At 42.4% G+C, this 17,887-nt stretch overlaps 1 protein-coding gene across 1 annotated transcript in view; it reads right to left on the bottom strand.

Moving 5' to 3' along the window:
• Window positions 1–8,085: 8,085 nt before the first annotated feature.
• MFSD2A (major facilitator superfamily domain containing 2A) overlaps window positions 8,086–17,887 on the bottom strand; it is a 31,354-nt gene continuing 21,552 nt past the window's right edge. The window contains exons 12-14 of the mRNA XM_044286377.1: window positions 16,860–17,003; window positions 12,461–12,637; window positions 8,086–10,799 (exon numbers count right to left, since the gene is read on the bottom strand). Of these exons, the coding sequence (XP_044142312.1) occupies window positions 10,745–10,799; window positions 12,461–12,637; window positions 16,860–17,003 (376 nt within the window). The 3' untranslated portion in view covers window positions 8,086–10,744. The remainder of the gene's footprint in view (window positions 10,800–12,460; window positions 12,638–16,859; window positions 17,004–17,887) is intronic.

The following is a 17,887-nucleotide window of genomic DNA, read 5'->3' as shown; positions in this document are numbered from 1 at the left end:
AAAAAAACTTACCATAGGTAGGCCGGGAATCCTCGCTCCGAACTGAAAGCAGCAGGACCTGATGTTCCCAGCATGATCATGTGACATCACGATGCTGGCATCATCAGGTCCTGCTCCATTAATATATACTAAGGCTACTTTCACACTTGCGGCAGAGTGAGCCGGCAAGCAGTTCCTTCGCCAGAACTGCCTGCCGGATCCAGCAATTTTCATGCAAACGAACAGCATTTGTTGGAGGATCCATCTCACAAATGCATTGCAAGAACGGATCTGCGCATGTACAGACCAGAAGGACGAATCCGGCATTGTGGTTTTTTTTTAATGTCGGATCCGGCACTAATACATTTCAATGTAAATTAAGGCCGGATTCGGCATTCCGGCAAGTGTTCCGGAATTTTGGACGGAGATAAAACCGTAGCATCCTGAAAAGTCAAAAAGACTGAACTGAAGACATCCTGAACCGATTGCTCTCCATTCAGAATGCATGGGGGTAAAACTGATCAGTTATTTTCTCGTATAGAGCCCCTAGGACGGAACTCAGTGCCGGAAAAGAAAAACGCTAGTGTGAAAGTACCCTAAGCAAAATGCAGGGGTTGGGGGTAAAAAAAAAAAGCCAATGAAATTTAACAGTTTAAAAAATGAATTAGATTAAAATGGATGAAAAACTGTTGTTATAAATGGATGGAGAGAAAATGGATGCACACACTGATGCAAAATAGCCATGAAAAATGGAGTTTGGGCTCATATACACGGCTGTAATTTTGGTCCGCATCTGATCTGCGTTTTTTGCAGCTGAGATGTGAACCCATTCATCTTAATGTGGCCACAAAAGATGCAGACAGCACACCCATGTGATGTCCGCACATGCACTATTGTTGTCCGTTTTGCAGACAAGGGTTGGACATTTCCGCAGGATAAAAAAAAGGCAGCATGCACTTGGCTGGTATTTGTGTTTTGCGGATCCGCAATTTGTGAACCGCAAAACACGGCCATGTGCATGAGCACTTTATCAGTTTTTTTACAGTTTTTTTCACTGTCCTGTGAATGTACCCTTAAGCCTGTGGGTTATTATTCTGACCATATCTTCCAGTCCAGGAAGTGGAAAAGTCACAGAAGCCATTTTTAGCAACTATACAGCTACTGTATAATTAGTGACACAAACTGGCTATTCAGTAGAGATTATGGATAGCTGAAAAAAAAGCACCTTAGACCATTTTTTGCCAACTGTTGATGCTTCTTTGGCCTTATGCACACAACCGTATTTATTTTGCGGCCAGCAAAACACAGATGACGTTGATGTGCATTCCGTATTTTGCGGAACGGAACAGCTGGCCCCTAATAGAACAGTCCTATACTTGTCCGTAATGCAGACAATAATAGGATAAGTTTTATTTTTTTGCAGAACGGAAATGCAGAAATGGAATGCACATGGAGTAATTTCCGTTTTTTTTGCGGACCCATCGAAATGAATAGTTCCATATACGGTCCGCAAAAAAACCCGGAACAGACAGAAAATACGTTTGTGTGCATGAGGCCTTTATAACATGAATGAGTATGACAGACCCCTACCGAAGGTGTATAGGAGTAGAGAATGTGACCTTTATGTTGTTGTTTCTTCAGTCATGGTAGTATGCATTAGCTGGAAAGTTGTTCATGTCAAGCATCTGGTCTGCATCTCATTAATGCAAGCCCCTACCAGGCCACAGATCATGGTAGAGACCGATCAGTGATTTGTTAGTTTAACTTATGGGTAAGTTGTCTGAAACAACCACGCTCACAGACCAACCATGAACAACAAGTTGTTCTGAAAATGACCATCTGGGCATAGGTTCCAGCAACCCACACCACCCCAGCTAATTCCCTTTCGTCCTAACAGCAGCACAAGTGGGGTATTTGCCCCTGTGAAGCTGGTCAGGACAGGCAGAATTTTTATTGAACAAAAAATTTCTGCCTAAGTATCCTAATTAGTAATTAACCAATTAAACCCCTACCCCATATAACCTGTCCCCTAACTGGACGGGGTTGCTTTTCTTTTGTCCTGTGGACTCCGGGACAGGCTAGACTCCTTACTGGAGTCTCCCATTTGTTTTACTTGTAGTATTATAATATTATAATGTTTAATTCTGCCTTCTCTTATCATGATAATCCAGTGGTGGGGTACCCCGGAAATCGACCTGATGGCTACCCGATTGAACGCCAAGGTGAGCAAGTTCTGTTCCCTTTACAGGGAGGACAACCCGGTAGCGATAGACACTCTGTCCATAACTTGGAGGTTCAGGCTGGCATATATCTTCCCTCCAATTTCCATGATACCGAGGGTATTGATGAAGATCAAGCAAGACCAGACCTCAGTGATTTTCATCATGCCATTCTGGCCGAAGAGGTCTTGGTTCACCCAGCTCATGCAGATGAGTCAGGGCATTTATTGGAGACTTCCCCTAATACAGGACCTTGTGTATCAGGACACAGGTCCCTGTCTAGATCTGAGGAGGCTCAATCTGACAGCCTGGAGATTGACAGGTCCCTTCTAGAAGCTAGAGGGTTATCTGTGGAGGTCTTGAGAACAATCTCTCACTCAAGAGCGGAATCTACAAGCAAAAAGTATTCTAGAATCTACAGAATATTCCTGCAATGGTGTAATGACAGAGAGGTAGTTGCCTCAGACCCTCCTCTCTCCGCTATTCTACAATTCCTCCAGGATGGTCTAGACAAGGGTCTAAGCCCATCTACACTCAGAGCTCACGTCTCTGCCTTATCGGCATGCCTTAGCAGACCGATTTCTCAGGACCACCTAATCAAGAGGTTCCTGAAGGGAGCTGAGAGGCTTAAACCCAGAATCTTGAGACCAATCCCGCAGTGGGATTTAACAGTAGTTCTAAAAGGGTTATGTGTTCCCCCTTTTGAGCCTTTGAATGAGGTAGACTTGAGGTTCTTATCTCTAAAGGTCACCTTCTTACTGGCTATCACATCAGCTAAGAGAGTTGGGGAACTTCAGGCTCTGGGGGCTTCCGAGCCCTATTTAAATTTCCTTCAGGACAAGGTCCTGTTAAGGTTCTTGCCAACCTTTTTGCCAAAGGTTCCTACCTTTTCCAATATCAATCAGACGATATGTCTACCCACTTTTTTACCGGCTGCGTCTTCTCCCGAGGAAGAAAGGCTCCGTACATTGGACATCTCAAGAGGTCTTAGGGTGTATTTGGACAGAACAAGCGATTTTAGAAGATTGGAAAACCTCCTTCTGACCTATTCAGGGAAGAACAGGGGTCTGAAGGCCTCCAAACCCACTCTGAGCAGGTGGATTAAAGACGCAATCCGTCTGGCTTTTCTGTCCCAATACTTGACTCCTCCTTCCTTTGTCTCCACCCATTCTACCAGGGCTGTATCCACCTCTTATGCTGAAAAGTAACTGATCCCTTTGGGCCAGATTTGTGCAGCCGCTTCTTGGAGTTCCCAGAACACCTTCATCTCACATTATCGTCTAGAGGCCAGACGAGCGGAGGGAATGGCCTTTGGACAATCCGTTTTAAGTGCCGCCCTCTCCTAAGAGGGGAGTAGGGAGCCCTCCCAATTTGGGTGAGGTTTCTTGCTACTTCCCCACTTGTGCTGCTGTTAGGACGAAAGGGAAGCGTCAATTTTGACGTAAATTTGTTTTCCCTTAGTCCTAACAGCAGCACACAAATTTCCCTCCCTTGTGTATAAAGCAACCCCGTCCAGTTAGGGGACGGGTTATATGGGGTAGGGGCTTAATTGGTTAATTACTAATTAGAATACTTAGGCAGAAATTTTTTGTTCAATAAAAATTCCGCCTGTCCTGACCAGCTTCACAGGGGCAAATACCCCACTTGTGCTGCTGTTAGGACTAAGGGAAAACAAATTTGCGTCAATTGACGCTTCCTGTTCTTTAGGCCTCATGCACACGACCGTTGTTTTGGTCCGCATCCGAGCCACATTTCTTGTCCGCATCCGTATGTCCATTCCATGTCCAAAATGTAGGGCTCCATGTACAACCCTTTTAAATGTTAATCTTCTTTGATACAGTCCCTGATATGTGAAAAAAATCATGTGATGCACACCTCCAAGTTTTATGCTGTTGTAGAAAAATTAATAGCTGTAATCTGCTTGCATCAAGTTTTATATATCATATGTATCTAATTAACACGTTATATTTTGTGTGATTTTGGTTTCCATACCCAAGTGTTGTAGAAATATTAATATTAGAAATCCGCTCTCATCAGGCTTTGTGTAAGGAAAGGTAAAAATCTCAACTGCAGTCAGCCAAAGGTGTTTTCATGTTAAGTTCTGCTGAGCAACTGCCCCGCCCTGCTCAGTCTGTTTCCTTTATTTACTCACAAATGGTGTAAAAGGGGCTGGCCCATAACAAGGATGCAGGAAGTGATGACATACAGGAAGTGATGACACACAGGAAGTGATGACACAGGAAGACAAGACACCATCATTTAGAATAACCTAGCCAGCTAACAAACACATATATACTACAACCTAACATTACCACTGGAGCTAATTTTATCCAGCCTTGCTCAGTGATCAATGCCAGATAAAATTACTATGATCCTCATGCATGTTTATTTACAGGACAACGTCATTATCTCCAGCGGCTGATCAGGCGCACTAGAGACAATAAACTCACGTTCCTTTAATTATATTGTTCTCTTAACAAATGCATCTACGCCAAGCCAATAAATCCGCATCTTGCGCGGGGGCCCTAGCCGGCGTCCATACATCAGCCAACAAAACACTGCTCTGCTGAACACATCAGTCTTCCCCCGGCCCACAGCCCAGTGCTTAGCACATGGACCTATTCGCCACAGAGGAACCTCTGCGCCCAGCAGCTGTGACAGGACATACACGGGAAGATATCCACGCCAATGGTTTACCCTGACACAGAGACATGATGACAATTCACAATATATTAAATACACATCCTAATAAAATTTCCACAACACAAGGTTGTACTGAATTATAAAAAACATGGCTGTTAATAGAAGAAAGCAGCCATGCTTTTATAATCCTGTATAAACAATTTAAAGGGATATTCCTTTTGCAATCAATTCCAAACTGCTTTCCTGTAAGGTTAAAGGGGTTGGACACTTTGTGGCTATGGTTGACCAATGTGTATATGGCACTTACTAATATAGCCTTGGTTGATTCTGTCGTTTGCTATATTTAATAAGCCATGCCCCTTGTTAGGCAAATCTTCTGTGTGGTCCACATACCGGCCCTGTCCATAAGATGGCTTCTGATGGAGGATCATGTGACCAGACATTACTCAGCCTCCTCCATTCAAACACACTGCACCTGCATTAAACTTCAACAGTGCAAGTACAGTGTATTTGAAAGGAGGAGACGGTGTGATTTGCCTGGTCACATGACCCTCCATCAATAGACATTTTATGCACAGGACCTCTGTGTGGAAAACAAAAAGAGAACATACCCCGAGTTACCCCTACAGTGGAAACCCACAAAAAGGGACACCATTTTGGAAACAACACCCCTCATGGAATTTAGGAGGTGTACTGAGCACTTTGACCCCACAGGCGTTTTTACAGAATTTAGAAACACTTGGCTATGAAAATAAAAATTTAATTTCTTCCAAAATAATGTTACTTTAGCCCCAATTTTTTCATTTTCACAAGGGGTATTGAACAGTCTCTGGCAGGGGCATAGCTATAGGGGGTGCAGAGGTAGCAGTCGCCCAGGACCCAGGAACATGAGGAGGCCCAAAGACCATTGTGCCACATAAGAAGACACTGATATTGTAGAAAGTGCATGCTGGTTAAGTTATACCTCTGCTGGAGGGAAGGGGTTAGGTCAAAAATTTGGCATGGAGGGTGCAATTTCAATTTTTGCCTCAGGCAGCACAAAGGCTTTGTGCTTCCCTGCCCCTGGCCACAAAGCACAGGGGGGAGCTGAACTCTTGCACCAGGGCCCAGGAGCCTTAAGCTACGCCCCTGGTATCTGGGGTACCAGTACAGCTATTTTATGACAAGCATATGATTTTGCTTTTTGGAAAGCAGAATAAAGAAATGCATCAATTCTGCCATTTTTTACGTTTTACAAAAAGCATTTTTGTAAAGAAAAGTCATTTTAGGTTTCCATTTTCTGCCATTTTTATTTATATTTTTCTGGCAATGGTCTTGTTTGAGAGCTTGTTTTTTGTGGGATGAGTTGATAGTTCATCAACTTTTTAATCCCTTGGTATTACACTTTTTATGAGAGAGGATGACCCAACATGTCTGTTTCTCTTGTTTTTCAAATATTTTTTTATATGACATAATTATGAGAAAGAGGTGCTTTTTTTGCTTGAAACTTTAATACAAAGATGAAGTTTAAATAATAATGTAATATACACTGACATATTGCCTATAAGACCAAGCCTGGGGGTGGGTCTCACAGGCCTCCATAGCTAGCAAGTGGAGATGAGCAAATTTAATATTTTGAAATTCATTCACACTTTGTTTACTGGTAAAAGGTGAATTGCATTATAGATTCCGTTACATGGACCATAATGCAATTCTATGACGTAATGCATAACAGAATGCAGTCATAGAATTAGGTTATGGTCCGTGGTAATGGAATCCATAACGCAATTCACCATTTACCAGTAAACGAAGCAAGAATGAATTTCAAAATATGAAATTCGCTCATCTCTACTAGCAGGCTCCGATTACTATATAAGGCTGTGATGGCTAACCTCTGGCACGCCAGCTGTGGTAAAACTACAACTCCCAAGATGCACAATTGCTTGGCTGTTCTCAGAGCTCTATAGAATAGAATGGAGCAAACTGGAAGTCCTAGTTTCACCACAGCTGGAGTGCCGGAGGCTAGCCATCACTGATATATGGCATTAGGCTGCCATAGCAGCCATCAGACTCCCATAGCCGCCCCGCAGGGACCAGATGCAGTCGGAAACCTTGTACAGGCACAGCGTTGACACACAAAGGGTTAGTATGCCAGTATCTGTGTATTTACTGATTTTGGCAGATACAGCAGAGGTCCAGCTGTCAGGAACAGCTGGGCCCCTGCTCGTGCAGGCGCAGCACCTGCTCGATCAGAACACTGTACCGTACATATACGCCGCTGGTCAGGAAGGGGTTAATAGAGTGGTCACTCTTTTTTACATCAAATGGAACCTGTCACCTGAGCTGAAGGCAGCAGGTTATAGAGCAGGAGGAGCTGAGCAGATGGATATATAGTTTTGTGGTAAAAGATTCAGTAAAACTTTTCATACAAATTCCGTTTCATTCGGGGCTTTGACGTCAAGGCGGCAGTCCCATCAGTGATTGACTGCACCTACTTGACTTCAAAGTCCAGAATGAACAGGAATTTGAGTGAATGACATACAAGTTTTACTGAATCTTTTCCCATAAAACGATATACCATATAAAGACGCCCTTTTTTTCAGTGCATCTTATGGTGTGAATACTAATTAGTGCTCCATTATTATGGAAGTGCTCATTCATACAGAAGGACCAGGAAGCTCTGAATGCAGTGCTTCCCGGGCTCTGTACTCACCACTTCCTGGTCTTCCTCGGCCGTTTGCTGTACGGTGACTGCGCATAGCATGAGGACATCAGCTATCTGTGACCTCACTCTGTGCGTATCGGTCACAGCACAGCAGGAAGAAGAAAACTGGATGACAGGGGCAGCGGTGTCTGGAGAGGCAACTTTTTTTTCTTTTTTAGCTGATCTGATCATATGGGCGTGATTCACATAGATCTGACTGGGGATCATTCACATGTTCTGATCTGAGGGACTTAACATTGGGGGTCTGATTAACATTGGAGGTCTGACTGGGGCTGCGAGTTGAGGTCCGATTAACATTGGGGGTCTGAGCCGAGGTCCGATTTTTTTCTTCTTATTCTCCTCCTCTAAAACCTAGGTGCGTCTTATAGGGCAAAAAATACTATGTCAATCTGCTCAATTCCTCCTGCTCTATAACATGGTTGCTTTAGCTTACATTGCATTTTCATGGTAACAGGTAACCATTAAAGGTTTGGATTCAGTCACCCCATTTATCATTATGTATTAATACAGTAGATATAGAAAAAAAAATCTGAAACATTCTGTTTTTCAAATACAGTAAAGATTTATTTCAAAATTAAAGAACAATTTCAGGTTAACAGTGTCATGGCCTGTGAGACTTGTTGTCAGAGACACCGTTTATTATCCATTCTTTAAAGAGGTGGGACATATGTATAATACAAAATGTATTCATGCACGTAACACATTCACTTTGACAGACAAAAAGCATAAGTTACAAGAATAAAAAAAAAGCTGAAAATAATATTCAAGATGGGCACTCTTATAAATAAAATTTACAGTTTCAGGGACAAGTAGGAGAATATACACCCAATAAAAAGGGTCACTTGTCAGATGATAGTCATGGAAAAGTTGTTCCAATAGCCCTTTGTAAAGTTAAAAACCTTGGTTTCTTCCATACCTGAGAACTAGTTAAATATTACAAGATGACTACTACGCATACAAAACTTAACTGCATGCTACAGCATCTACTGGTTCTTTAGTATTTCATACAAGGTCACAGTAATGGTCATCCAAATTATCAAGTGCAGGAGACCATTGGAGAGACACTCAAAGTTATACCCAAGGCCTTTAACTCGTCTATTATTTTAATGCTTCTGTTCAGTAAGGGAATAAATAAAATAAAAAACATTAGACATAATAGAAATTAACATCCTCAAAAGGTCCATAGCCTGTTCTTCTCTGCCACTAATGGACACGTAGGATTTTAAACTGGAGATCTATTGATATGGCGAGATGGTATTGAGGGAAAACCCCTTTGAAAATAAATGTATTGTAAAATACACGAGATTTACGTGTCTTTTCCATTGAACAGCAGAAGGGGCAGAGCATTCTGCGGTTCCCCATTCCAGATATAATATCTAGCTGCTATTGTGTCATCTGCCACACATGTTAAATAAACCTCGTTCTTTTGAATTTCTAAGCACGTTTTTATTAAACAGGACTAACCTATTGTGCATAAATAATCAGATTTGTGCTCTAACTCTCCTCCTGCATGATTTTCACATTCGAGGTGAATGTCATGGTCACAATCTGCAAGCAGCTATGGACACTTCAATACGAAGCACGTCGTTGTGGCTTCTGAAATACTGGAATATAAAAATCACTACACGTTTTACAATGAGACTGCAGTAATACAAACACACAATGCACATCTGTACCAACATATTTAATGGAACATTTCCAATTTATTTTTATACAATAAGGTAGGTTTAGCTTTCTGATGTAGTGCTTTAATTTTCCAAAAAATTACAAAATGATAACAGCTTCTTCCTTGTGCCCTTTGCTTCTTGTACTAGAGACGGTTAAGAACATTGTACATAATACAGATCCAGCTTACTCTTTGACCTGGAATACAATGTTAGGAACATGGCTTGACTACAAAAGAGAATGTGATTTGACCCAACAAGCTACTACTGCTCTGTTATCAACCACTTTCAGCTGAGAATGGTTCTATACAATGTACTACAATAAGGATGGTGGGAAGACGGATGGCCATGCTCATAGGTAAAAATCTCCTACTTGATCAAACACCAGTGCTGTGAATACTGTATGTAAAAGTTCCCTATTTAGATATGGAGGTTTCTCAGTTGTGCTCTCATACATACTCTTGGCAGCACTCCCTATTAATAAGGCAGACGAGCAGCAGGAGGTATGGTATGCACATTCAATGCCGCGGATGGGATTATATATTGCAATAACCATTCCCTCCATAACCAAGTTAGACTACTTTCACATTTGCAGCACAGCTCTCTGGTAGAGAACTGCCTGCTGGAGTTCTCGGGCTCTGCCATGGCAGAATGTCACTAGAATGTCCGCCGGCCCCATTGACGATAATGGGGTAAAGCAGAGATCCAGCTGCTACCAGGCAAATATGGCGGTATTCGGCTGGACAAACGCAACAGTTTTTGTCCAGCCGATTGCTGGCATTCAGTGTTGGAACAGACTGCCGTAAATGTGAAAGTTGCCTTAAGGCCACACAGCCTTTTATGTTACTCAAGTACCAAAGTAAAGTAAACCTTTTGCAACACACACACATTCTCACACTTGTGACTATTTGGCCATTCATGGGGTAACTGTGAGTTTTGTGGCCAAACGATAATTTTGGCATTTTTTTCTTACACATTTAAATAAATGCAAGTATTTATAAAAAGTAGACAGCACATTTTGGTTGCATATACATTACTCATATCTTTGTACATAGCAACAGAAACATAGAACATACACTGCATTATATACATTTATTAGGAACCAAAAAAAAAACAAAACGCCCAGATTTCTGTACATACAAGACTGAATCTCAAGGTCTGGCGTTTAGTAGGCATCCACTACCCACTCAGCTATTATAATTTAGGGGGGAGGGGGTCACATGTACAATATAATATAACAAATAATTACTTCATCTGTTCCCCACACGTAAGCCTTTATATACAAAAACCATTTGCAAATTTACAGTTAATAAATTTACCCTATGTTAGTGCAAATTTCAGTAGGATTGCAGCATTCAGTGTGTGCCAAGCACAAATAGCACCAGGAAAGCAGGGACGTGCCTCCAAAGGATGACATGGTTCTCATCTCCACTGTGCACAAAAGTTATTCACAGGCTGGTAGCTACCCTCCATAGGGGTAAACTGAATGTCTCAAGCTCCTGTGCATAAACTTCATCAAGGCACTTTGACCAGGGTCATACGTTGCTTGCAAGCTCTATGGAGTCAGAATCAGAGTCCCGGTCGGCATCTCTGTAGGCCATAAAGAAAGATATGTCAGTGGTTGTGAACAAAAAAGCACATCTGAAAAAAGAACCAAACGCAACTGATACCTATGTGCAAGAACATTTTACATTTTTTTAATTCACATCATCCCTTCCCAGCAAACCTGTTCTTTTCCAAGCATCACAACATTGTATAATGTCTGACCATGGGAGGAGTGCACTATGCTAAATAGCTGCCTCCAATACAACCTCCTTTTACACCAAATAATGCTCCTCTATGGCCGGTGACGTAATAAGCAGAGAGGGGCGTTCCTTAGTGAGGCGAGTTCCCTCCTCCAAATACTGCCTCCTTCTCAGACTAAGGGCTCGTTCACACGAACGTGTGATGCCCATTGCCGAATTGCGGACCACATTTGCGGATCCGCAATACCCGGGAACCGTTCCGTGGCCATTCCGCATCACGGATGCGGACCCATTAAATTTAAATGGGTCCGAAAATCCGGAGATGCAGAACGGTGCGGAAACGAACACTACGGATTGCTTTCTGGGGTTCCGTTCCATGCTTCCGCACTTCCGTTTCGCAAAAAGCACGGGCTTCACACGTTCGTGTGAACGAGCTCTAACGCCCTCTGTGCCCAGTGATGTCACAGAGGGGCGTGGTTTAGCTCCGACATTTCCCTCCTACTGTAGATGTCCAAAAAATAAAAAAATAAAAAATGCTTGACAAAGGCTATCACCAAGCCGAAACGTTGCATCCGGAATTAAAACTCACCTTTTTGGACATCTACAAGCTGTTAACATTGGGGGGCCTTTTACCATCTCCGTTGGAGACGAGCACCCGCAGCATTTTTTCTTAGGAGTGCTGTCCACCCGTGTTATTTCCCTCCTACTGAGAGCCTCCTTGCTAGCTCCAGAATGCCCCTGTGTGCTGGTGACATCACCGTGCTCCTTGCTAAGTGGAAGAGGCTTAACACACCAGGAGCCCCGTACGTCACTTGCCAGGCGAAAAAAACTCACTTCTGGTCCTTGATTGCAGCATGAGGAATGTGGGCATCAAAGGCAAAGCAATAAAAGGTAAAACCCACATGGAAGTATGCTATTAGGGAAATGTATCCTATTAACAAATAATCACCAAACCTGGACAACCCCTTCAATGATACTGCTATTTGTTTTTAGTAGCTCCAATGTAGCCCTTCAAAATTTTAAAAGGGGTTGGCCCACATCCTTTACTACTTATCTACAGTGTAGGAGATAAATGTATGACCACTGGGGGTTCTGACCTTTGTGACCCCCACAAATCACAAGAATGGGGGTCTAAAATTCCTGTGTGAAAGCAGCGGTGGTCATGAATGCGCACTCTATTCGCCATCTATAGGATAGTGTAGTCACTAGTCAGCCATCATCGTCAATCCCAAAGACAGCAACTGCGTGGCCATGCTTGCACACTACTGTTTCATTAACAGAGGGGACTTGGGGAGGGAGGGGGGGGGGGGGGCATTATTGTGAGTGGTGGGAGACCCAAAAGTAGGACCCCAGTGATCATACATTTATCACCCATACTGTGGATAGGCGATAGATGTAGCACACCCTCTGGGTGGATGAGGTTCACATACTTATAGTTCTGGTTTACACTGCTCTATTAGACATATATACACACGTAGAATTCTAGGTACACATATAAGATCTTACCGTTGTAGCTGTAGAGCCTTCTTGTTTTCTTTTCTCTTTTCTTCATCAATAGGATATAGTTTAAACAGCAAGAGCCCAATTAATATCATTAATATGGGGGCAGCACACACCAGCAACTTCAGGGTTACATTCACCGATTCTGGCTGAACACAACTACCAGTCTGATAACCTGCAAAACTGGAGAAAAGAATGGATTGAGTAAAAATACTTCATTAAAGCTAGAACAGGCTGACTCTCAGCTCACTCCAGTACCTTATCTTATCCCTGGAGGAAAAAGGCTTCTTTACTGCAAGAGCTGTGAATCTATTAGGCTGGGTTTACACGGGTGTGACGTTTTGGCTCAGGATGTGCATGATTAAAAAACTGAATTTGGTACCCAGACCCGAACCAAGACTTCTTCACTGAAGTTCAGGTTTGGGTTCGGTGTTGTGTAGATGTAATTATTTTCCCTTATAACATGGTTGTAAAGGGAAAATATCATTCTTTAATACAGAATGCTTAGTATCAGGTCAATTGAGGGTTAAAAAAAATAAATAAAAAAAATAAATAATTAACTCGCCTCCTCCAATTGATCGCGTAGCTGCTGGTCTCCTGTTCTTTCTTCAGGACTTGTCAAAGGACCCGTGGTGACGTCACTGACCTCATCACATGGTCCATCACCATGGTGATGGATCATGTGATTAGCACAGTGATGTCACCACAGGTCGTTTGACAGGTCCTGAAGAAAGAACAGGAGACCGGCAGCTACGCGATCAATTGGAGGAGAGTTAATTTTTTATTTATTTTTTTAACCCTCAATTGTCCTGATACTAAGCATTCTGTATTAAAGAATGCTATTATTTTCCCTTATAACCATGTTATAAGGGAAAATAATACAGTGAAAAGACTTTTATCTTAGCAACCGTGTGTGAAAAATCGCACCGCATCCGCACTTGCTTGTGATTTTCACACAGCCCCATTCACTTCCATGGGGCCTGCGTTGGATGAAAAACGCGCACTATATAGCGCATGCTGCGATTTTCACGCAACGCACAAGTGATGCGTGAAAATCACTGCTCATATGCACAGCCCCATAGAAATGAATGGGTCCGGATTCAGTGCGGGTGCAATGCGTTCACCTCACGCATTGCACCTGCGTGGAAATCTCGCCCGTGTGAACCCAGCCTTAGTCTGCCCAAGGAAATGAAGCAAAAGTATATCTGGAAAGATTGTTTCCCCTTGTAATGCATATTCAATTGAATGGGACTAGAGCTGCGGTAACCAGGCCCAGCCACTACACAGAGAATGGTGCTGTGTAGTTCTGGAGCTTCCGAAAACAACTGAATGATGAACTATTCTAAAAGTCAACAATAAGAAGTCCCAGAAAAACCTTTTAACCAGGCAGCACACAAAAATCTAAAACTTTCACAGTATTCACTGTGTACCATATATTTTTTTCTTTGCATTACCATATTCTGACAGCCATAATGTGAATTCAATGAATTATTTTTTTTACTGGTACCATATTGGGTACATACAATTTTTTATTACATTTTTTTTTTCCGGGGGCATGGCCAAAAAACAGCAAGTTTACAGACATGGAGATACCAATGATGTGTATTGTTTATTTGTATACCTAGGGGAGGTGAGGGGGTGAATTGAAGTTATAAAAAATAAAAAAAATTTCCCCCACTTACATTTTACTGCAATTTTTTGTCCCCTTAGGAGACTTGAACATGTGATCGTCTGATCACTTGTCCCTTAGACTGCAATAGAATACTATTCACTTGCTGCCTGTGAAGCCGTGCCTCAGGCTCAGCTTCGCAGGAAGATTGCTAGGACAGACTTGGGAGCTTTCACAAGGCCACAGATGCCCCAGGCTGTCATACCAACTAATCAGAGTTCTGCAATTTCACTGCAGGGGCTCCGATCAGAGGAAAGAGGGAGCCCCAAACTCCAATTCTACATATGCTGCGGTCGCTATTGACAGTGGCATCTGAGGGATTAAACGACCAGGATCTGAGTCATCTCCATTCCTGGTCACTGCCAATGGGTATCAGCTGATTTTGCACCCGGCACACGCCCTGCATGAAGTGAACTCAGCACATGAGCCTGCGCCATACTTCCCCTTTAATAGTGTTAAGTAGTTAAATCTATTTATTTTTCAGATATTTTTTTCTGCTGTGTGTGACATGTGCTGTAAGGATTTTTCAAATGAATGTGATTTTTGTATATACATGGAGACGCAACTTTCTATAATATGGTCTTGCTTTTTCTATGTACGTTTTATGGAAAAATGCTTTAAAAAGGAACCTGTCACACAACATGATGTCTGAGCTGCAGACAGAATATCAGAGCAGCAGGAGCTGAGCAGATTGAGGTATAGTTTTGTGGAAAGAGATTCTGTGTATCTTGTTAATTTAAATCTCTGCTCATTCTGGGCTTTGAAGTAGAGGAGGATCAATGACTGACAGCCTTCCCTCTATGACTGTGTATACAGAGATACCTGTCAATCACTGATAGGACCACCTCCTTCACTTCAAAGCCCAGATGAGCAGGAATTTAAATGTATAAATTACAAGTTATACTGAATCCATTTCTTTAAATATATATATATTAATCTGCTCAGCTCCTCCTGCTCTCTAACATGCTGCCTGCACATTACATTGCATTTTTTATAGTGACAGGTACCATTTAAGGCATTCTCTCTCCTCCTTGATCATCCAGGCTTAAAGGGAACCTGTCAATTGAAATCGCTCAAATATTAGCTTTCCATGTGTACTTCTACAAGAACAAAGTCAAGCTTTAATGGCTTCAGAAAGACCTTGAACATGTAGGGGAAAATGAAAGGTACTTGATTGACTGTTCTGCCCTGCCAATATATAAGGGGAGGGAGGGGCTGGCAGAGGAAGCAGAAGGAGCTAGGGGCACAGAGTGGCTTGGGCCCACCCTTTTCACACTTAATGGATTAAAAAGGCCACACTGAAAAGTGAATGCTATCAGCTAAGCTAGTCCTACAAAGTACTGTTCCTGGTGACAAACTCTTAAATGCCTCCTTTAGTCTAGGGGACAATCTGTGAAGGAGCTAAAATGACGGCTCTTAGGCCTCATGCACACGAACGTATCTTCTTTCCGCGTCAGTTCCTTTTTTTTGGCGGACAGTATGCGGAACCATTTATTTCAATGGGTCCGCAAAAAAAAACAAAAAAAAACGTAAAGTACTCCGTGTGCATTCCGTTTCAGTGTGTCCGTTCTGCAAAAAAATATAACATGTCCTATTATTGTCCGCATTACGGACAAGAATAGTACTGTTCTATTAGAGGCCAGCTGCTCTGTTCCGCAAAATACGGAATGCACACGGATGTCATCCGTATTTTTTGCATGAGGCCTTATATTTATGATCATAAAATCCGTCCTTCACGTGACACTGCAGGACGGCTGGTGTGAGAAAGCAAAGCACAGAGCCCTATGTAAAGTCTGCCGGTCTAAGCACTGTACGTATATTATGTGCAGATGACAGCTGAGATAACTGCTGTGCTTCAGAAAGGAGTTTCCTTATCCCATATTCGGAGACTGAAGGGTAAGAATGAGGACCAGACGTGCTGCTGTGGGGGAGGAGAGTCATTAGAAAACACTTCAGCCAGCGAGTATGGGATAAGCTGTCATCTGCACATAATATACAGCTTCCCAGTGCAGAGACCGGCAGACTTTATATAGGGCTCTGTGCTCTGCTTTCTCACACCAGCCGTCCTGCAGTGTCATTAGAAGGACAGATTTTATGATCATAAATATAAGAGCCGCCATTTTAGCTCCTCCACTAAATTGTCCCCTTGACTTAGGGCTCATTCAGACGGCCGTATGCTGTCCGCAAAAATACTGAATGCTATCCGTTTTTATGCGGATCCGCAAAAAAACGGATAGCATTCAGTATTTTTGCTGACCCATAGACTTCAATAGGGCCATGTCCTGATTTTCACGGACAAGTATAGGACATGTTTCATTTATTTTGCGGAACCTTGGAATAGAAAAGGGCCCCATAGAAGTGAATAGGTCAGCATCTAATCCGCAAAAAAACGGATCCGCGTTTTTGCGGATAGCATACGGCCGTCTGAATGAGCCCTAAAAGAGAGCCATTCTAAATAATTAAAAAGCATTTAAGAGTTTTTTTTTGTAATATGTTTTTTTTCAGTATTTTCATTCTTATCTTTCCCGGAGAACTCCTTTATATAATTAAAGCAAATTTTAAATCAGTTCTTTGCTACGAACCAAGTAAGGTACTGGTAACTGGCACAGTAAATCAATGTTGGTTGGTTGGTTGGTTGCTGCACCAACAAGTTTCTCCATTGCCGAGTGCCTAGTTTACCATATACCTATTCCAACAACCCTTCATTGTGTCACACCGTAGACTGCGCATACTTACTCCAAGCTTAGTGTGGAAATCCCCAGTGATACTCCAGAGGCAAATTTGGTAAAGAAAACATAAAAAGAGAAGAAAATGGCTTCATGTCCAGGAGAATCCGGGTTCTTCAAAACAAAGTCATCAATTACATCTGGAAGCATGGACCTGATAGACAGAGGACACAAATTCTCTTAGGTATCCAGTAAACAGATGAGCTGCAGCACTATCTTCACTTTACATTATGGGGCAGATTTATCAAAACTGGTGGAAAGTAGAACTGGCTTTGCTGCCCACAGCAACCAATCAGATTCCACCTTTCATTTTTCAGAGCTCCTTTACAGTTTGATAAATCTCTCCCTATGTGTTCGGATTCTAAAAATCGCTTTATCTAGTGACTGCAGTATATCGCAGAACCTTCCATAAATGTGCCTATACACCTTCAATAGTTGTCAGCCGAATGATACATTTTGCAAGGTGAGGCAAAAGACTGGACGCGCCATATTAACTAGTGTGATTTGTAGAAAATTAAACTAATTAGGGGGCTGCATTATTTTGTGGAGGAAACGTTTTTGAAGTCAGCCATAATAAATGTAGCTTTTTTTTTTTTCCCAATAGAAAGGGATCATGTTATACATCAGTCTTGGCTAGATGTGTCCGTTATACCCATCTTTACTTGTTTAGCAGTTAAGTGAGGTCAAAGTTTCCTAAAGTGCTTTACATGACCTGTTCCGTGTGTCCACATGGTTAAACGTTTAATCCAGTCTTGGTGAACACGCTAAAGAACTGCAGGGGATACCTCGTCGTAGCACTGTAGGATTCGCCATATCAGGTGAGCCACAGTGTACAACACACCTGAAATGGGGAACCCTACAGTGCTGTGAGGAAGTATCACCATGTACCACCGGATCCTCATTGACTATAATGGGATCTGGCGGAGATCCAGCTGCTTCAAGGCAAATATGCCAGGATTCAGCCAGACAAAAAATGCTGTGTGCATTTAGCATTGTGGCTAAAGTGAGGCTTTACCCTGCCCTTTTATCAGCAAGCAT

The sequence above is a fragment of the Bufo gargarizans genome, chromosome 3 (genome assembly GCF_014858855.1).
Source record: "Bufo gargarizans isolate SCDJY-AF-19 chromosome 3, ASM1485885v1, whole genome shotgun sequence".
In the NCBI taxonomy this organism is placed as follows: domain Eukaryota; kingdom Metazoa; phylum Chordata; class Amphibia; order Anura; family Bufonidae; genus Bufo; species Bufo gargarizans.
The sequence above is the reverse complement of the archived record's forward strand: the minus strand, read 5'-3'. Positions and strand labels throughout refer to the sequence as shown.